The sequence below is a fragment of the Hippocampus zosterae genome, chromosome 9 (genome assembly GCF_025434085.1).
Source record: "Hippocampus zosterae strain Florida chromosome 9, ASM2543408v3, whole genome shotgun sequence".
NCBI lineage: Eukaryota > Metazoa > Chordata > Actinopteri > Syngnathiformes > Syngnathidae > Hippocampus > Hippocampus zosterae.
The window spans coordinates 6,712,186-6,730,992 of NC_067459.1; the positions used below are offsets into that span (position 1 = coordinate 6,712,186).

The 18,807-nt window shown below is 42.2% G+C and overlaps 2 protein-coding genes across 12 annotated transcripts; one reads left to right on the forward strand and one right to left on the reverse strand.

Moving 5' to 3' along the window:
* Positions 1–843: 843 nt before the first annotated feature.
* LOC127607055 (uncharacterized) lies at positions 844–4,278 on the reverse strand. Its single transcript, XM_052075105.1, has 2 exons — positions 3,090–4,278; positions 844–2,252 (listed from the first exon to the last, which is right to left on the reverse strand). The coding sequence occupies exons 1-2, from the start codon at positions 4,163–4,165 to the stop codon at positions 893–895; spliced, it is 2,436 nt and encodes an 811-aa protein (XP_051931065.1). The 5' UTR covers positions 4,166–4,278; the 3' UTR covers positions 844–892.
* Positions 4,279–9,198: 4,920 nt separating this feature from the next.
* Positions 9,199–17,307, forward strand: LOC127607135 (cell surface glycoprotein 1-like). 11 transcript variants are annotated; one of them, XM_052075245.1, is made up of 13 exons: positions 9,199–9,491; positions 9,868–9,939; positions 10,315–10,386; positions 10,762–10,833; positions 11,209–11,280; positions 11,659–11,736; positions 12,113–12,184; positions 13,008–13,079; positions 13,459–13,536; positions 15,700–15,771; positions 16,147–16,218; positions 16,598–16,675; positions 17,051–17,307. In XM_052075245.1, exons 1-13 carry the CDS (start codon positions 9,405–9,407, stop codon positions 17,102–17,104), a joined length of 951 nt encoding a protein of 316 aa, XP_051931205.1. In that variant the 5' UTR covers positions 9,199–9,404; the 3' UTR covers positions 17,105–17,307. The 11 variants fall into 11 exon arrangements, with proteins under 11 accessions (XP_051931205.1, XP_051931207.1, XP_051931211.1 ...); XM_052075247.1 differs by lacking the exons at positions 15,700–15,771; positions 16,147–16,218 and adding an exon at positions 13,912–13,983; XM_052075251.1 differs by lacking the exon at positions 12,113–12,184.
* Positions 17,308–18,807: the final 1,500 nt, after the last annotated feature.

Here is an 18,807-nt window from a genome sequence, read left to right on the forward strand (position 1 = left end):
AAGAGTGCAGTGGGGACATTTTTTTTACTTCCAATGTTAAAAGAGATATACTTTGCACTTTTTGTGACGATTTAAAACTGTTCCCAGATGTCCGAAAATGTCTGTGATATGGCTTTTCCAAAACAGCCCTAGCATCGAGAATTGATTTTTTTTTTTCAAGCCTTTCTGAAATTAGCGGGAAGTCCTGTCTCAGGCAAATGAGCCACTGCTCACCACGCCGGTTTGAGTTCCTTTGGGTAGTGTACGTGAGATCTCATAAAGACAATACCGTTTGGTTTATATTTTCACTCATGGAGGCAGCAATTCCTCATAAAGCTATACACACACACTGAAACCCCGAATACACACAGAAAACACACGCAAACAGTGAAAAACCTGCACCTCTTTTGCTCTCTCTCTCTCTATCTAACTATATGTAAATATATATATATTCATTCATTCATTCATCTTCCGAGCCGCTTGATCCTCACTAGGGTCGCGGAGGGGCTGGAGCCTATCCCTGCTGTCTTCGGGCAGTAGGCGGGGGACACCCTGAATCGGTTGCCAGCCAATCGCAGGGCACACAGAAACGAACAACCATTCGCACTCACACTCACACCTAGGGACAATTTAGAGTGTTCAATCACCCTGCTATGCATGTTTTTGGAATGTGGGAGGAAACCGGAGCACCCGGAGAAAACCCACGCAGGCCCGGGGAGAACATGCAAACTCCACACAGGGAGGCCGGAGCTGGAATCGAACCCGGTACCTCTGCACCGTGAAGCCGACGTGCTAATCACTGGACTACCGGGCTGCCCATGAGGATTTTTTTATATATAATATATATATATATATATAAAAATCCTCATCTCACCCATCGGGTGGTGTCCGTCCCTCATTCAGCTCGGGTCCTCTACCAGAGGCCAGGAAGCTTGAGGGTTCTGCGCAGTATCCTTGCTGTTCCCAGCACTGCACATTTCTGGACTGAGATGTCCGATGTTGTTCCCGGGATCTGTTGCAACCACTCATCTAGTTTGGGGGTCACTGCCCCGAGTGCTCCGACCACCACAGGCGTGACTGTCACCTTTACCTTCCAGGCTCTCTCCAGCTCCTCTCTGAGCCCTTGGTATTTCTCGAGTTTCTCATGTTCCTTCTTCCTGATGTTTCCATCACTTGGGACCGCTATATCCACTACAACGGCTTTCCTCTGCCCTTTATCTATGATCACGATATCTGGTTGGTTCGCCATTACCATCTTGTCAGTCTGGATCTGGAAGTCCCACAGGATCTTCGCTCTGTCATTCTCCACCACCTTCGGAGGTGTTTCCCATTTTGACCTTGGGGTTTCCAGTCCATACTCCGCACAGATGTTTCGGTAGACTATGCCAGCCACCTGGTTATGGCGTTCCATGTAGGCTTTCCCTGCCAGCATCTTACACCCTGCAGTTATGTGTTGGATCGTCTCAGGTGCCTCTTTGCACAACCTACACCTTGGGTCTTGTCTGGTGTGGTATATCTGGGCCTCGATGGCTCTGGTGCTCAAGGCCTGCTCCTGAGCAGCCAGGATGAGTGCCTCTGTGCTGTCCTTCAGGCCAGTCCTCTCTAGCCACTGATAGGACTTCTTGAGATCAGCCACTTCAGTTATGGTCCGGTGGTACATCCCGTGTAGGGGCTTGTCCTCCCATGATGGTCCCTCTTCCAGCGCCTCATCTTCTGTTCCCCATTGTCTGAGACATTCTCTGAGTACGTCATCCGTTGGAGCCTTCTCCTTGATGTATTCATGGAGCTTGGATGTTTCATCCTGGACAGTGGCTCTCACACTCACTAGTCCCCGGCCTCCATCCTTTCGGCTTGCGTACAGTCTCAGGGTGCTGGATTTGGGATGGAACCCTCCATGCATGGTTAGGAGCTTTCGGGTCTTAACGTCCGTGGACTGAATCTCTTCCTTTGGCCACCTTATTATTCCTGCAGGGTATCTGATCACTGGCAGGGCATAGCTGTTTATTGCCCGGGTCTTATTCTTGCCATTGAGCTGGCTTCTTAGGACTTGCCTCACTCGCTGGAGGTATTTGGCCGTAGCCGCTTTCCTTGTTGCCAGTTCGAGGTTGCCATTGGCTTGTGGTATACCAAGGTACTTGTAGCTGTCCTCAATGTCTGCTATTGTTCCTTCAGGCAGTGAGACCCCTTCAGTGCGGACTACCCTTCCTCTCTTAGTCACCATCCGACTACATTTCTCAAGCCCGAATGACATCCCGATGTCGCTGCTGTAGATCCTGGTTGTGTGGATCAGGGAATCTATGTCCCTTTCGCTCTTAGCATACAGCTTTATGTCATCCATGTAGAGGAGGTGACTGATTGTAGCTCCATTTCTGAGGCGGTATCCAGAGCCTGTCTTGGTGATTACTTGGCTTAGGGGGTTCAGTCCTATGCAGAACAGCAGTGGGGAGAGTGCATCACCTTGGTATATGCCACATTTGATGGACACTTTTGTAAGTGGCTTGCCATTGGCTTCAAGTGTGGTTTTCCACATTCTCATCGAGTTCGCAACGAAGGCTCTTAGGGTCCTGTTCACCTTATACAACTCCAAGCATTCAGTGATCCATGTATGTGGCATCGAGTCATAGGCTTTCTTGTAATCAATCCAAGCTGTGCACAGGTTGGTACGTCGGGACCTGCAGTCTTGTGCGACTGTTCTGTCAACCAGGAGCTGATGTTTGGCTCCTCTGGTATCTCTACCAATGCCCTTCTGTGCTTCGTTCATGTATTGATCGATGTGTCCACTTATCTTAGCCGCAATGATGCCTGACATGAGCTTCCATGTTGTGGAGAGACAGGTTATTGGCCGATAGTTGGATGGGGCTGCACCCTTCGAGGGATCCTTCATGATCAGGATCGTTCGCCCTTCGGTTAGCCATTCTGGGTGAGTCCCATCCCTCAGCAGCCGGTTCATTTGTACTGCTAGGCGCTCATGGAGTGCTGTGAGTTTCTTTAGCCAGTAAGTGTGGACCATGTCCGGGCCTGGTGCTGTCCAGTTCTTCATATCTGAGACTCTTTCCTGTATGTCTGCCACTGTTATGGTAACCGGGTTCTGTTCAGGGAGGTTGCTGTACTCCTCTCTCAGGGACACCAGCCATTGTGCACTGCTGTTATGTGCAACCTCCTTCTCCCATATGCCTTTCCAGTACCTTTCAGTTTCCAGTCTTGGTGGGTCAGCTCTGTTGTTAGGACCCTGCCACTGAGCGTACACTTTCGCAGGTTGTGTTGCGAACAGCCTGTTTATTCGTCTGGCCTCATTCTCTTTCATGTACCGCTTTAGGCGACTGGACAAGGCTTGGAGCCTTTGTTTGGCAGTTTCGAGTGCTTCAGTTATGGTCATCTGGATGTACCTCTCGGGTATCGGCCTTTTCATCACACCTCTCTGGGCCTCCGTCAATTGACTCACATCTTTCCGGGCCGCCTTGATCTTAGCCTCCAACCGTATTTTCCATGGTGGGTAACGTATCTCATGGTTGCTCTTATAGCCCAGAGTCTCCAGGATCACTGATGCTGAAGCGTATATCAGCTCATTGGTTTCTGTGATCGTTACGGTAGGGATCGCCCTCAGTGCTGCATTCACACTTTCTATGAGACTTTCAGATGGTACTTCACATAGCCGTTGTAATCGGTTTCTAGGTTGCCCAGCTTTCATTCTCGCCATGATCTTAGCTTTCAGGTCAGTTGCTGCCTCGCTCAGCATTTCATTCATTGGGGCTGGCCACCCAATCTCATCATCTGCATTCATTGGGGCTTGCCTCCCAATCTCTTGTATGACCTCCTCCTCTGATCTGGCAGCCTGGGGCCCTTCACCATTGAACCTGCGTTGTAACTCATCAATCTCAAGTTGTGACAGCAGTTGCCGTTTGTGGATGTTGGAACACTGAGCTACTAGTTGTTTCGCGGTCAACCGTGACTGTGGGTTTCGAAGTAACCATTTAGCCCACATTCTCTGCATGTAACCCCTCTGACTAGGGTTGCTTGAGTAGTAGCATTCCAACAGAGCCATGTTATCGCATCTCGCCCATCTCCGCTTTGTTCCAGTAGCCCATTTTTCATCAAGGTGCTCTGGTTCCCCAGCACCTGACGCAGACCTTGTTTGGCCGGGCGACGTCTGAGCCGGCATGTCATTCGTTTTATTGTCTCTCATCATTGTATGAGGTAGGCATTAGCGTGAAGGATCTTGCCCAAGGACCCACACTGGATGGTGTTATGTGCTCATTTTTGCCCCAAGCGGGATTCGAACCACCGTCTCCCGTATGCCAAACCGATGTCTTACCAACTGCATATATATCCAGCCGCATATATATATATATATATATATATATATATATATATATATATATATATATATATTGCGCGTCGTCCCGCACGCGGTCTGTCCTTCCGTCTGTCCCTTTTCAAAACGTACCTACTTCACCGCGCTGCTGCGGGCCGCCACTGCGCCGCTCAGGCAGTGGCTCACTACGATCGCGCGGGCATCTTAGCGAAAAAATGTTGTCTACCCACAAGCATTGCAATGAAATTGTTAGTTATTTAGTAGAGCTAAACATCTCTTTATTTTCGCGATAAGCAATGAAGATGAACAAAAAGTTGAACCAAGCAACAACACTTTTGTGGGCCGAAGGGCCACCTTACCAGCCTTCCGCAGGAACTAGCTCATGAGCCGCCCTGAGGGCGGCGAACCACCACCTTACCAGCCTTCCGCAGGAACTAGCTGATGAGCCGCCCGGAGGGCGGCGAACCAGCTAGTATACATATATAGAGGCAGATATCTGGCATATATATAGTATACATATATAGAGGCAGATATCTGAGACAGATATCTATCTTGACCATTTTCCACCTTTAGTATTGTAACATTTCACATGAATGTACATGTTGTCTTTCTGTACACTGCAGATATCTATTTAACTCATTCCATGACCATGCTCAAAACGCAACACACCCACATCTCAAATCATCTTACCCTACTGAGATGAATGGAGATGCCATTAGTGTCTGTAATGAGCCTTGAACAGACGCTGAGGGCTCTTCAAAGACATCAACAAAGGTTCTGACATGCTTTTCACAATGGCGCCTTACAATATTGTACTTATTTAGAAAATACTGTACAGTAAGCCGCCCCCCAAACACAAAAACATATAAAACCCCTGACCGCAGTCATGTGCGGCCCAAGAGAGAGCCTATTTCATAAATTACAGTTGAAGAATGTCATAGCGGTCCTCACATCCTTCCATTTTTCTATATGGAGCCCATCCATTCATTTTCCGATCCGCTTTATCCTCACAAGGGTTGCGGGGCATGCTGGAACCTATCCCAGCCATCTTTGGGCAGTAGGCGGTGGACACCCTGAACCGTTTGCCAGCAAAACGCAGGGCACACAGAGACGACCAACCATCCACGCTCACACTCAGACTTCGGGACAATTTTGAATGTTCCATTATGTTTTATGTTTTCCGTTATGTGTTTTTGGAATGTGGGAGCAAATCGGAGTAACCGGAGAAAACCCACCCAGGCACGGAACATGCAAACTCCACACAGGGAGGCCGGAGCTGGAATCGAACCCGGTATCTCTGCACCGTGAGGTCGACATGCTAAACACTGGACCACCGGGCCGCCCCTATATGCAGCCATCAGAGGAAAATGTTTGTGCTCATACTCGTACTTGTGCGTTATAGTGATGTGAAAAAAAACCCAAAACACAGCTGCGTACACACACAGAGCATACGGCACCTTATTAGAGCACCACATAAACGCTTCAGTCATGCCGATTAAGTTGACTCTGCTGATCGCCACCGTGGAGGTATGGAAAGCCTTCAAAAGTCAGACTTGGAAGCACATCTACGGGGGTTGGGCTGACCGCCGTGCTGGCACCCAGTCAAGGGGTTTCGCTATGTGACGCACAACACATCCTGTACCACGGGCAGCTAGTGTAAGTTATTATTTTTAATACAGCAAATTTACAACACTAAAAATATTTGTTTGCAAGTTTTCCGATCGTCTCAATACAACTGTGTATAAATGGTGTACTGAAAGAAAAACGTGTCAGTCAGGAGAGTTTTGTTTTTGTCTTGAGTTGAGAGCAACACATTTGGTTAAGAGTGCTAGATAGCTGCGAACTTCACACCAAGAGTTGCTGATGTTATCGTGGTACACTCACCAGGCAGCGGGTGATCAGTTCCCACTCAATGGCAATGTGGGCGTGATTGTTTTTCCGTCTGTGTGACTGGCTGGTGACCAGTTCAGGGTAAAGTCCACCTTTCGCCCGAAATCAGGTGGGATCGACTCCAGGATGAGCGGTGTCGAAGATGGCATGACATGACTTCACAACAAGCAGCAATTTGGCAGATGATGAACAATTTCTTCATCAAAGAAGCCTCAAGCTTTTCATGGCCACTCTCACTTACAGTCAAACGAAACATAAATCAAAGAGAATTACACATTTTGTTAAAACAGCCACATTTCTTAATCGGCTGAGCTTCATGCTAAAAAAACAATGTAAAATGTGGTGGATGTACTGACAAATAGCATCAGCATCGTTCTGTTACAACCCTTTAAACCTCGGTAAAGTAAGGGTGCAGGGCTTTCGAGGCTTAAACTACCGCCCCTCTCTAATGTTAGCCTCCCCTTCCCCACTTTTAATGTTGCAAATAAGCAACCACATCTCTGAGTTGTCTCGTCAGGGCCATTATTCGGGCTTGGCACTCATCTAATTGTCGATCAGTGCCTCTAACTGACCTCTAAATGGCTGTGAGAACACAGTGGAGGGGGGTTGGGGGAGACAGTGGTGGTGGTGGGGGGGGTTGAGGGAGCTGCTGGGGGACAAGACACCGCTGATCTCTGATCCGAGATTTGACAATATGTTCCCTCAGGAGGATGCTGCTTGGGTGTCAGCAGCTTTGATCCACTCTGGGTCACCGCTGGAATGCACGCACACGCATGCGTGCACACACACACACACACACACACACACACACACACACACACTCACACACACACACACACGCACGCACGCACGCGCACACACACACACCATACAAGGTTGGCACAGAAATAACTGGCATAGGAAAAGCATACACTCCACAGCCCGCACTATTTTATAATCAAATAAATCCCCCCGACAAGTAACTAATACCTTAGCGTGGCCAACGACCATGGTGGCCTCGGTGTGTGTGCGTGTGTGTGCACGTATGCGATTGTATTCATGACATCTCAGGACAATTTTATGATAACACACCTTCACAATGAGGACCTGTGGAAAAATGAGGACATTTTTCGCGTCCTCATATTTCCACGCAGTCTACACTACTCTAGAGCTCACGAGGATACTCCCACACCAAAAATAAGTGATGTCCTGAAAGAGCACAATTTTCAGAAATTGTGTGTTTAAGTGTGTTTAACTTTCGACTCACTTTTCATTTGGAAAACTAGTGGCCAACTTCGGTACTTAACACACTTTTAACACACTTTCAGTGACGTCATTGTGCAGGACCTCAAATGTCATCTTTTTCGGACTGACTCACACATTTTCCCCGCCCTCGTCCTGATAAGTCACATCAATTAGCAGTCACACAAAATCCAACATGTGAAGCAGCCAGACAATCCTACTCTCAAACACGACCACGCGTGGATGACCATCGGGTAAGCAATTCCTTTTCATTTATCTTACCGTAACATAGAAGTTGTTCAATATAACCGTGTTTAACAGTGCCCACCAAAGGTAATATCATTCAATAAGACAGCTAGCTAGCTAGCTAGCTCGATCGTTAGCATGCTAATAAGCTTCCAGTAAAAGTAATGTGGACATGTCCTGCAGGCAAGGTTCTGGAAAACTTTTCTAAATCTTTAACAACACAGTCTGTGGAACTTGGTTTTGGTACCATATGTTTATTTCAGTGCAGTATTTGTTTTATTCGATTGCAGTTAATTTAAATTAGTTAGTACAGGTAGCCTAATGAAAGTGGGCCAGGCACTTCTAGCATTTACGCTAAGCCCGGTGTATTTACACTGTTTATTCTTGTGCTGATTCAATTGTACACCGTTTCAATGAAAAAAACAAACAAACGTTTGCAATGAAATTATAGCAGAATTCAGCTTTGTTGGTACATTTAGTCAAGACAATATTGTGTTACTCTATTTTAATTTTACATTGTTATCTGCCTGACAAATGGTTTGCCCGAATCTAATAGTCTGACCAGCAAATGTTTGATGAAATGAATTTTTGTATTTTTGAGGAAGAAAATAATATTCCTTTGGCTCAGTACTTTTTGAGCCAAAATAAGTGCTGCCATAATATTGTGCTTGCTTGTCTGGCTGACTTCTTCTCACTTTCCATTGTAGATGTTTACTGGTGGTGATAATGTCACAAAGAAGAACCAGACTGAGCCCTGAATCTGAGGCTGCTCCTTTTATCTGGAGTCAACAAGCCTTGTTTGAAAGCCCAGTGGATCAATGATTATAAAGGTATGCTATCAATCTACTTGCTATCTAATTCTTATGGCTACCGCAAGCATATGACAAGAGCTGCAACCAAAGCCTGTCACAGTGACAGATTTTATTCGTACATTGTATTTACCCCAAAACTGTCACAGTAAACAGCATATTTTTTATGCCATTGATCATATTGGAGCAAAAATAATTGAAGTACTTTTGAAGAAAATGTTTAGCAGCCATTATCATTCAATTATTGAGAATATTGTATTGCCATGTAGAACTAGGAATATCTTGGAATGAAAAAATAGAAATAGAAATTATTCGGCTTCTGTTAAAATATTGTGCTTCACCAAATATCACAATTCATAAAAACGCATACATCCGTAATAGTCGAGGAAAATTAGATGCCTTTAAACTTCCTTCATAATGCTTATTTCACCTGATTGAAGAAGGCTGTGGTAGCTGTTTGACAAATCCACATTTTTATCAGCAATTTGTACTGCCCATCAAAAGTCTCTACTTAGTTGAAAACAACGAATGGTCACCGGAATTATTTTTCAGTCATTACATTGTTTTAGTCTGAAAGAGTATGTTTCGGGTGTTGTCTTTATTATTTGAACTTAGTCATGTCTGTTGTCCTGAAATTGTTAGCTATAAGAGCTGTACAGTGGTAACTACCATGAAGAGCCGGCTTGTGCTGTGTATGAAGTTTAATTTATTCAAAAGTCATGTAACTACGACATATTTCTGACACTCTATGGTTGCTATAATGTTGATTTTCATGATTTCAGTCATGCCCTCATACTTCCCAGTTACTGTAGAATACTTTTTAGAATATTTCTGATACTGTAATGTTGCTGAAAAACCTGAGTGTGATCAGGGGAAATGACTTTTGTCTGGACCTAACACTGGAGAGCCTGTGTTCGAATGTCCCGTAATGGCACCGTAATGGTGTTATGTTGCAGACACCAAGTGACGGGATCTTGACTGAACCTTCTGGAGACCAAGAAGGGAGTGAGAGATCCACTTCATCCTTACAACAGGTTACTACTTCTTATCATGATATACGAGGTTTGAGTTTTCAGCTTTCTTTGACAAACACAGGAGAAGTTATAAATCAGAAACATGGACTCTCCATGATTTCAGTCGTCATTTCCTCATATTTCTTTAGACCTGAAAAACCCGAGTGTGTTTCAGGTGACATGACTTTTGCCTTAACCTAACATCTGGTGAGCCTGCGTTCGAATGTCCCCATATTGCTGTACCACAGAACTGAACAGTGTTAACTTTCTATAGTGTGGTATATTCATCCCAAACTCTTCCGTGAGCAATGTTCAATGATAATTAATGTTTATTCATTTCTTAAATGGTCAGAATGAAGAATGCTGAATATTTTGACACCGTAATGTTATGTTGCAGACACCAAGTGACCTGACTGAACCCTCTGGAGACCATGAATGGAATGAGAGATCCACTTCATTCTTACAACAGGTTACTACTTCTTATCATGATATACTAGGTTTGAGTTTTCAGCTTTCTTTGACAAACACAGGAGAAGTTATAAGTCAGAAACATAGACTCTCCATAATTTCAGTCGTCATGTCCTCATATTTCTTCAGACCTGAAAAACCTGAGTGTGTTTCAGGTGACATGACTTTTGTCTTAACCTAACTCTGGAGAGCCTGTGTTCGAATGTCCCCATATTGCTGTTCCACAGAACTGAACAGTGTTAACTTTCTATAGTGTGGTATATTCATCCCGAACTCTCCCGTGAGCAATGTTCAATGATAATTAATATTTATTCATTTCTTAACTGGTCAAAATGAAGAATGCTGAATATTTTGACACCGTAATGTTATGTTGCAGACACCGAGTGACCTGACTGAACCCTCTGGAGACCATGAATGGAATGATAGATACACTTCATCCTTACAACAGGTTACTACTTCTTGTCATGATATACTAGGTTTGAGTTTTCAGCTTTCTTTGACAAACACAGGAGAAGTTATAAGTCAGAAACATAGACTCTCCATAATTTCAGTCGTCATGTCCTCATATTTCTTCAGACCTGAAAAACCTGAGTGTGTTTCAGGTGACATGACTTTTGTCTTAACCTAACTCTGGAGAGCCTGTGTTCGAATGTCCCCATATTGCTGTTCCACAGAACTGAACAGTGTTAACTTTCTATAGTGTGGTATATTCATCCCGAACTCTCCCGTGAGCAATGTTCAATGATAATTAATATTTATTCATTTCTTAACTGGTCAAAATGAAGAATGCTGAATATTTTGACACCGTAATGTTATGTTGCAGACACCGAGTGACCTGACTGAACCCTCTGGAGACCATGAATGGAATGATAGATACACTTCATCCTTACAACAGGTTACTACTTCTTGTCATGATATACTAGGTTTGAGTTTTCAGCTTTCTTTGACAAACACAGGAGAAGTTATAAATCAGAAACATGGACTCTCCATGATTTCAGTCGTCATGTCCTCATATTTCTTTAGACCTGAAAAACCTGAGTGTGTTTCAGGTGTCATGACTTTTGTCTTAACCTAACTCTGGAGAGGCTGTGTCTAAATGTCCCCATATTGCTGTTCCACAGAGAAGAACAGTGTTAACTTTCTATAGTGTGGTACATTATTCCCAAACTCTCCTGTGAGCAATGTTCAATGATAATTAATATTTATTCATTTCTTAACTGGTCAGAATGAAGAATGCTGAATATTTTGACACCGTAATGTTATGTTGCAGACACCAAGGGACCTGACTGAACCCTCTGGAGACCATGAATGGAGTGAGAGATCCACTTCATCCTTTCAACAGGTTACTACTTCTTATCATGATATACTAGGTTTGAGTTTTCAGCTTTCTTTGACAAACACAGGAGAAGTTATAAATCAGAAACATGGACTCTCCATGATTTCAATCGTCATGTCCTCATATTTCTTCAGACCTGAAAAACCTGAGTGTGTTTCAGGTGACATGACTTTTGTCTTAACCTAACTCTGGAGAGCCTGTGTTCGAATGTCCCCATATTGCTGTTCCACAGAACTGAACAGTGTTAACTTTCTATAGTGTGGTATATTCATCCCAAACTCTCCCGTGAGCAATGTTCAATGATAATTAATATATATTCATTTCTTAACTGGTCAGAATGAAGAATGCTGAAACTTTTGACACCGTAATGTTGTTATGTTGCAGACATCAAGTGACAGGTACCTGACTGAACCCTCTGGAAACCAAGAATGGAGTGAGAGATCCACTTCATCCTTACAACAGGTTACTACTTCTTATCATGATATACTAGGTTTGAATTTTCAATGTTCTTTGACAAACACAGGAGAAGTTATAAATCAGAAACATGGACTCTCCAGGATTTCAGTCGTCATGTCCTCATATTTCTTTAGACCTGAAAAACCCGAGTGTGTTTCAGGTGACATGACTTTTGCCTTAACCTAACATCTGGAGAGCCTGTGTTCGAATGTCCCCATATTGCTGTACCACAGAACTGAACAGTGTTAACTTTCTATAGTGTGGTATATTCATCCCAAACTCTCCCGTGAGCAATGTTCAATGATAATTAATATTTATTCATTTCTTAACTGGTCAAAATGAAAAATGCTGAGTATTTTGACACCGTAATGTTATGTTGCAGACACCAAGTGACCTGACTGAACCCTCTGGAGAACAAGAATGGAGTGAGAGATCCACTTCATCCTTACAACAGGTTACTACTTCTTATCATGATATACTAGGTTTGAGTTTTCAGCTTTCTTTGACAAACACAGGAGAAGTTATAAATCAGAAACATGGACTCTCCATGATTTCAGTCGTCATGTCCTCATATTTCTTGAGACCTGAAAAACCTGAGTGTGTTTCAGGTGACATGACTTTTGTCTTAACCTAACTCTGGAGAGCCTGTGTTCGAATGTCCCCATATTGCTGTTCCACAGAACTGAACAGTGTTAACTTTCTATAGTGTGGTATATTCATCCCAAACTCTCCCGTGAGCAATGTTCAATGATAATTAATATTTATTCATTTCTTAACTGGTCAGAATGAAGAATGCTGAATATGTTGACACCGTAATGTTATGTTGCAGACACCAAGTGACCTGACTGAACCCTCTGGAGACCATGAATGGAGTGAGAGATCCACTTCATTCTTACAACAGGTTACTACTTCTTATCATGATATACTAGGTTTGAGTTTTCAGCTTTCTTTGACAAACACAGGAGAAGTTATAAGTCAGAAACATAGACTCTCCATAATTTCAGTCGTCATGTCCTCATATTTCTTCAGACCTGAAAAACCTGAGTGTGTTTCAGGTGACATGACTTTTGTCTTAACCTAACTCTGGAGAGCCTGTGTTCGAATGTCCCCATATTGCTGTTCCACAGAACTGAACAGTGTTAACTTTCTATAGTGTGGTATATTCATTCCCAAACTCTCCCGTGAGCAATGTTCAATGATAATTAATATTTATTCATTTCTTAACTGGTCAAAATGAAGAATGCTGAATATTTTGACACCGTAATGTTATGTTGCAGACACCAAGTGACCTGACTGAACCCTCTGGAGACCATGAATGGAATGATAGATACACTTCATCCTTACAACAGGTTACTACTTCTTGTCATGATATACTAGGTTTGAGTTTTCAGCTTTCTTTGACAAACACAGAAGAAGTTATAAATCAGAAACATGGACTCTCCATGATTTCAGTCGTCATGTCCTCATATTTCTTTAGACCTGAAAAACCGGAGTGTGTTTCAGGTGATATGATTTTTGTCTGGACTTAACTCTGGAGAGCCTGTGTTCGAATGTCCCCATATTGCTGTTCCACAGAGCTGAACAGTGTTAACTTTCTATAGTGTCTTATATTAATCCCAAACCCTCCTGTGAGCGATGTTCAATGAATAACAATGTTTATTCATTTATTAACTAATCAGGATGAATAAATTTGAATATTTCTGACACTGCACTGTTGCTATGTTGCAGACACCAAGTGTTCCGATCCTGATGAAACCTTTTGAAGATCAAGAAAGGAGTGGAAGATCCACTTCTTCCTTACAACAGGTTACTACGTCTTATCATTATATACTAGGTTTGAGTTTTCAGCTTTCTTTGACAAACACAGGAGAAGTTATAAGTCAGAAACATAGACTCTCCATAATTTCAGTCGTCGTGTCCTCATATTTCTTCAGACCTGAAAACCCCGAGTGTGTTTCAGGTGACATGACTTTTGTCTTAACCTAACTCTGGAGAGCCTGTGTTCGATAGTCCCCATATTGCTGTTCCACAGAACTGAACAGTGTTAACTTTCTATAGTGTGGTATATTCATCCCAAACTCTCCCGTGAGCAATGTTCAATGATAATTAATGTTTATTCATTTCTTAACTGGTCAAAATGAAAAATGCTGAGTATTTTGACACCGTAATGTTATGTTGCAGACACCAAGTGACCTGACTGAACCCTCTGGAGAACAAGAATGGAGTGAGAGATCCACTTCATCCTCACAACAGGTTACTACTTCTTATCATGATATACTAGGTTTGAGTTTTCAGCTTTCTTTGACAAACACAGGAGAAGTTATAAATCAGAAACATGGACTCTCCATGATTTCAGTCGTCATGTCCTCATATTTCTTGAGACCTGAAAAACCTGAGTGTGTTTCAGGTGACATGACTTTTGTCTTAACCTAACTCTGGAGAGCCTGTGTTCGAATGTCCCCATATTGCTGTGCCACAGAACTGAACAGTGTTAACTTTCTATAGTGTGGTATATTCATCCCAAACTCTCCCGTGAGCAATGTTCAATGATAATTAATATTTATTCATTTCTTAACTGGTCAGAATGAAGAATGCTGAATATTTTGACACCGTAATGTTATGTTGCAGACACCAAGTGACCTGACTGAACCCTCTGGAGACCATGAATGGAGTGAGAGATCCACTTCATTCTTACAACAGGTTACTACTTCTTATCATGATATACTAGGTTTGAGTTTTCAGCTTTCTTTGACAAACACAGGAGAAGTTATAAGTCAGAAACATAGACTCTCTATAATTTCAGTCGTCATGTCCTCATATTTCTTCAGACCTGAAAAACCTGAGTGTGTTTCAGGTGACATGACTTTTGTCTTAACCTAACTCTGGAGAGCCTGTGTTCGAATGTCCCCATATTGCTGTTCCACAGAACTGAACAGTGTTAACTTTCTATAGTGTGGTATATTCATCCCAAACTCTCCCGTGAGCAATGTTCAATGATAATTAATATTTATTCATTTCTTAACTGGTCAGAATGAAGAATGCTGAATATTTTGACACCGTAATGTTATGTTGCAGACACCAAGTGACCTGACTGAACCCTCTGGAGACCATGAATGGAGTGAGAGATCCACTTCATTCTTACAACAGGTTACTACTTCTTATCATGATATACTAGGTTTGAGTTTTCAGCTTTCTTTGACAAACACAGGAGAAGTTATAAGTCAGAAACATAGACTCTCCATGATTTCAGTCGTCATGTCCTCATATTTCTTCAGACCTGAAAAACCTGAGTGTGTTTCAGGTGACATGACTTTTGTCTTAACTTAACTCTGGAGAGCCTGTGTTCGAATGTCCCCATATTGCTGTTCCACAGAACTGAACAGTGTTAACTTTCTATAGTGTGGTATATTCATCCCAAACTCTCCCGTGAGCAATGTTCAATGATAATAAATGTTTATTCATTTCTTAACTGGTCAGAATGAAGAATGCTGAATATTTTGACACCGTAATGTTATGTTCCAGACACCAAGTGACCTGACTGAACCCTCTGGAGACCATGAATGGAGTGAGAGATCCACTTCATTCTTACAACAGGTTACTACTTCTTATCATGATATACTAGGTTTGAGTTTTCAGCTTTCTTTGACAAACACAGGAGAAGTTATAAGTCAGAAACATAGACTCTCCATGATTTCAGTCGTCATGTCCTCATATTTCTTCAGACCTGAAAAACCTGAGTGTGTTTCAGGTGACATGACTTTTGTCTTAACCTAACTCTGGAGAGCCTGTGTTCGAATGTCCCCATATTGCTGTTCCACAGAACTGAACAGTGTTAACTTTCTATAGTGTGGTATATTCATCCCAAACTCTCCCGTGAGCAATGTTCAATGATAATAAATGTTTATTCATTTCTTAACTGGTCAGAATGAAGAATGCTGAATATTTTGACACCGTAATGTTATGTTCCAGACACCAAGTGACCTGACTGAACCCTCTGGAGACCATGAATGGAATGAGAGATCCACTTCATTCTTACAACAGGTTACTACTTCTTATCATGATATACTAGGTTTGAGTTTTCAGCTTTCTTTGACAAACACAGGAGAAGTTATAAGTCAGAAACATAGACTCTCCATAATTTCAGTCGTCATGTCCTCATATTTCTTCAGACCTGAAAAACCTGAGTGTGTTTCAGGTGACATGACTTTTGTCTTAACCTACCTCTGGAGAGCCTGTGTTCGAATGTCCCCATATTGCTGTTCCACAGAACTGAACAGTGTTAACTTTCTATAGTGTGGTATATTCATCCCGAACTCTCCCGTGAGCAATGTTCAATGATAATTAATATTTATTCATTTCTTAACTGGTCAAAATGAAGAATGCTGAATATTTTGACACCGTAATGTTATGTTGCAGACACCGAGTGACCTGACTGAACCCTCTGGAGACCATGAATGGAATGATAGATACACTTCATCCTTACAACAGGTTACTACTTCTTGTCATGATATACTAGGTTTGAGTTTTCAGCTTTCTTTGACAAACACAGAAGAAGTTATAAATCAGAAACATGGACTCTCCATGATTTCAGTCGTCATGTCCTCATATTTCTTTAGACCTGAAAAACCGGAGTGTGTTTCAGGTGATATGATTTTTGTCTGGACTTAACTCTGGAGAGCCTGTGTTCGAATGTCCCCATATTGCTGTTCCACAGAGCTGAACAGTGTTAACTTTCTATAGTGTCTTATATTAATCCCAAACCCTCCTGTGAGCGATGTTCAATGAATAACAATGTTTATTCATTTATTAACTAATCAGGATGAATAAATTTGAATATTTCTGACACTGCACTGTTGCTATGTTGCAGACACCAAGTGTTCCGATCCTGATGAAACCTTTTGAAGATCAAGAAAGGAGTGGAAGATCCACTTCTTCCTTACAACAGGTTACTACGTCTTATCATTATATACTAGGTTTGAGTTTTCAGCTTTCTTTGACAAACACAGGAGAAGTTATAAATCAGAAACATGGACTCTCCATGATTTCAGTCGTCATGTCCTCATATTTCTTCAGACCTGAAAAACCTGAGTGTGTTTCAGGTGACATGACTTTTGTCTTAACCTAACTCTGGAGAGCCTGTGTTCGATAGTCCCCATATTGCTGTTCCACAGAACTGAACAGTGTTAACTTTCTATAGTGTGGTATATTCATCCCAAACTCTCCCGTGAGCAATGTTCAATGATAATTAATGTTTATTCATTTCTTAACTGGTCAGAATGAAGAATGCTGAATATTTTGACACCGTAATGTTATGTTCCAGACACCAAGTGACCTGACTGAACCCTCTGGAGACCATGAATGGAATGAGAGATAAATTCTCAAAATTCTCAAATTTTCAAAATTCTCATTATTTCCTGGAATATCTTATTTTGATTATTTTATTTTTCCATTTTTAATAAATAATGCCTTCTTTTACAGGTGGGAATAAGAGACGCACGTGGACAGATTATGAAGTGAAGGCTGTTGAGCGACATATGTTTGATTTCATAACAAGCCATAAAGTTTCAGGTAAAACGAGCTGTGAGTCCTGTCTCCACGCAGAGCCAGCAGCTCTGAACGACAGAGGCTGGGTGTCCATCAAAAACTACATCCACAACAGGATATAACTGCATTAAAAAGGGAAATGAATGGCTAGTCCATTGAAATGCGAGCACGTCTGGGTACATTTCAGTTCAAGTTAACTAAAGCAATAGCAATGGTGCATTTAGGGTGGGATGGTCAATTATGGATTTCATATTTGTTGTTGGATACTGTGTTTCACGTTTGTTGTTTCATGATCTTCAAGAGCAATTTGGAAAATCCTTGAAGATGTATGAACATGTAAATTATACTGTATATCAGGCATGTTCCGATCTGGGCCTGGAGAGCCACTGTCGTGCCTGTTTTCCAGCTCTCCCGGCTGCATCACACCTGTTTCAGATGATCAGTTCATCAGTCAGCTCTGATGCAGCATTAGAACATCCTGGGAGAGCTGGAAAACAAAAAGACAGCGGCCCTTGAGGACCGACCTTGGACACTCCTGCTGTATATAAACGTACGTACGATATACAAACTTCTCACAAAAGATAGGCTTATTAGGTTTGAGGTGATATTTTGGAAAAACCCTAAAACATTTGAATTCATCCTATTTCAAGAATTTCAATACTTTTTGAAAAGTTGCTTTTGTCTAACGGTAGCTAAAGAAGTTGCTACACACATGGCACAATATATGGCCAGATTCATTAAAAATTCTTCATCGCAGTATTCACATTTTGACATAATCTTCTTCAGTTCAAACAACCCTCATCTATTGCAGTGCTTTGTGTCATGGAGAGGAGGTGGCATGTTTTCTGTGTTCATAATTTCATATTGTCAGCAATTAAAAAATAAGAAAGTGGACTGACCACATATTTAACCGTCTCTTCTTCTTCACAGCTTATTTTACTATCTTGTATTATTAATGTGAATATTTGAGGGATGACGGGTATAACGACTGTTTGGCACATTCGCCTCACAGTTCAGCAATTGATATTTGAATGTTTGAATCTGGGCATCCTTCCTTTGTAGAGTTCTCCCCATGCCTGAGCATGACAATTGGACACATGTGCCTAACATATACTGTTGGTATGTAACATGAGTCAATTTAAAAATACACACTTTACTCTTAGCTGGTCTTCATAAGTCATATATACTTGAAAATGATGTGTATCCAGGGGGCTCAAAATTCACAAAAACATGAAATGGTAGTGTGTTTGAGGTGACTGTCTCCATAATACACAAAAACCTGTCAATGTCCTCATATGTAGTAGTTTTGTCATAAATCAAAAAAAAATTACGTCCTAGCCAAAATCTGAGTAGATGGCTGTCTTCCTGATTTTTTTTCATGGTTACCATATTTTTTTGGAGCCTGTAGGACCACGGGAAAGGCATGTACCCATATGTCGGGTGAACAAACGGACGTCCTGAAAATGCACCAAAACACGTATGTGTGCGTGTGTGTGTGTGCACGTGGTTGTTTGAGCATGGCTCGTGTTTGCT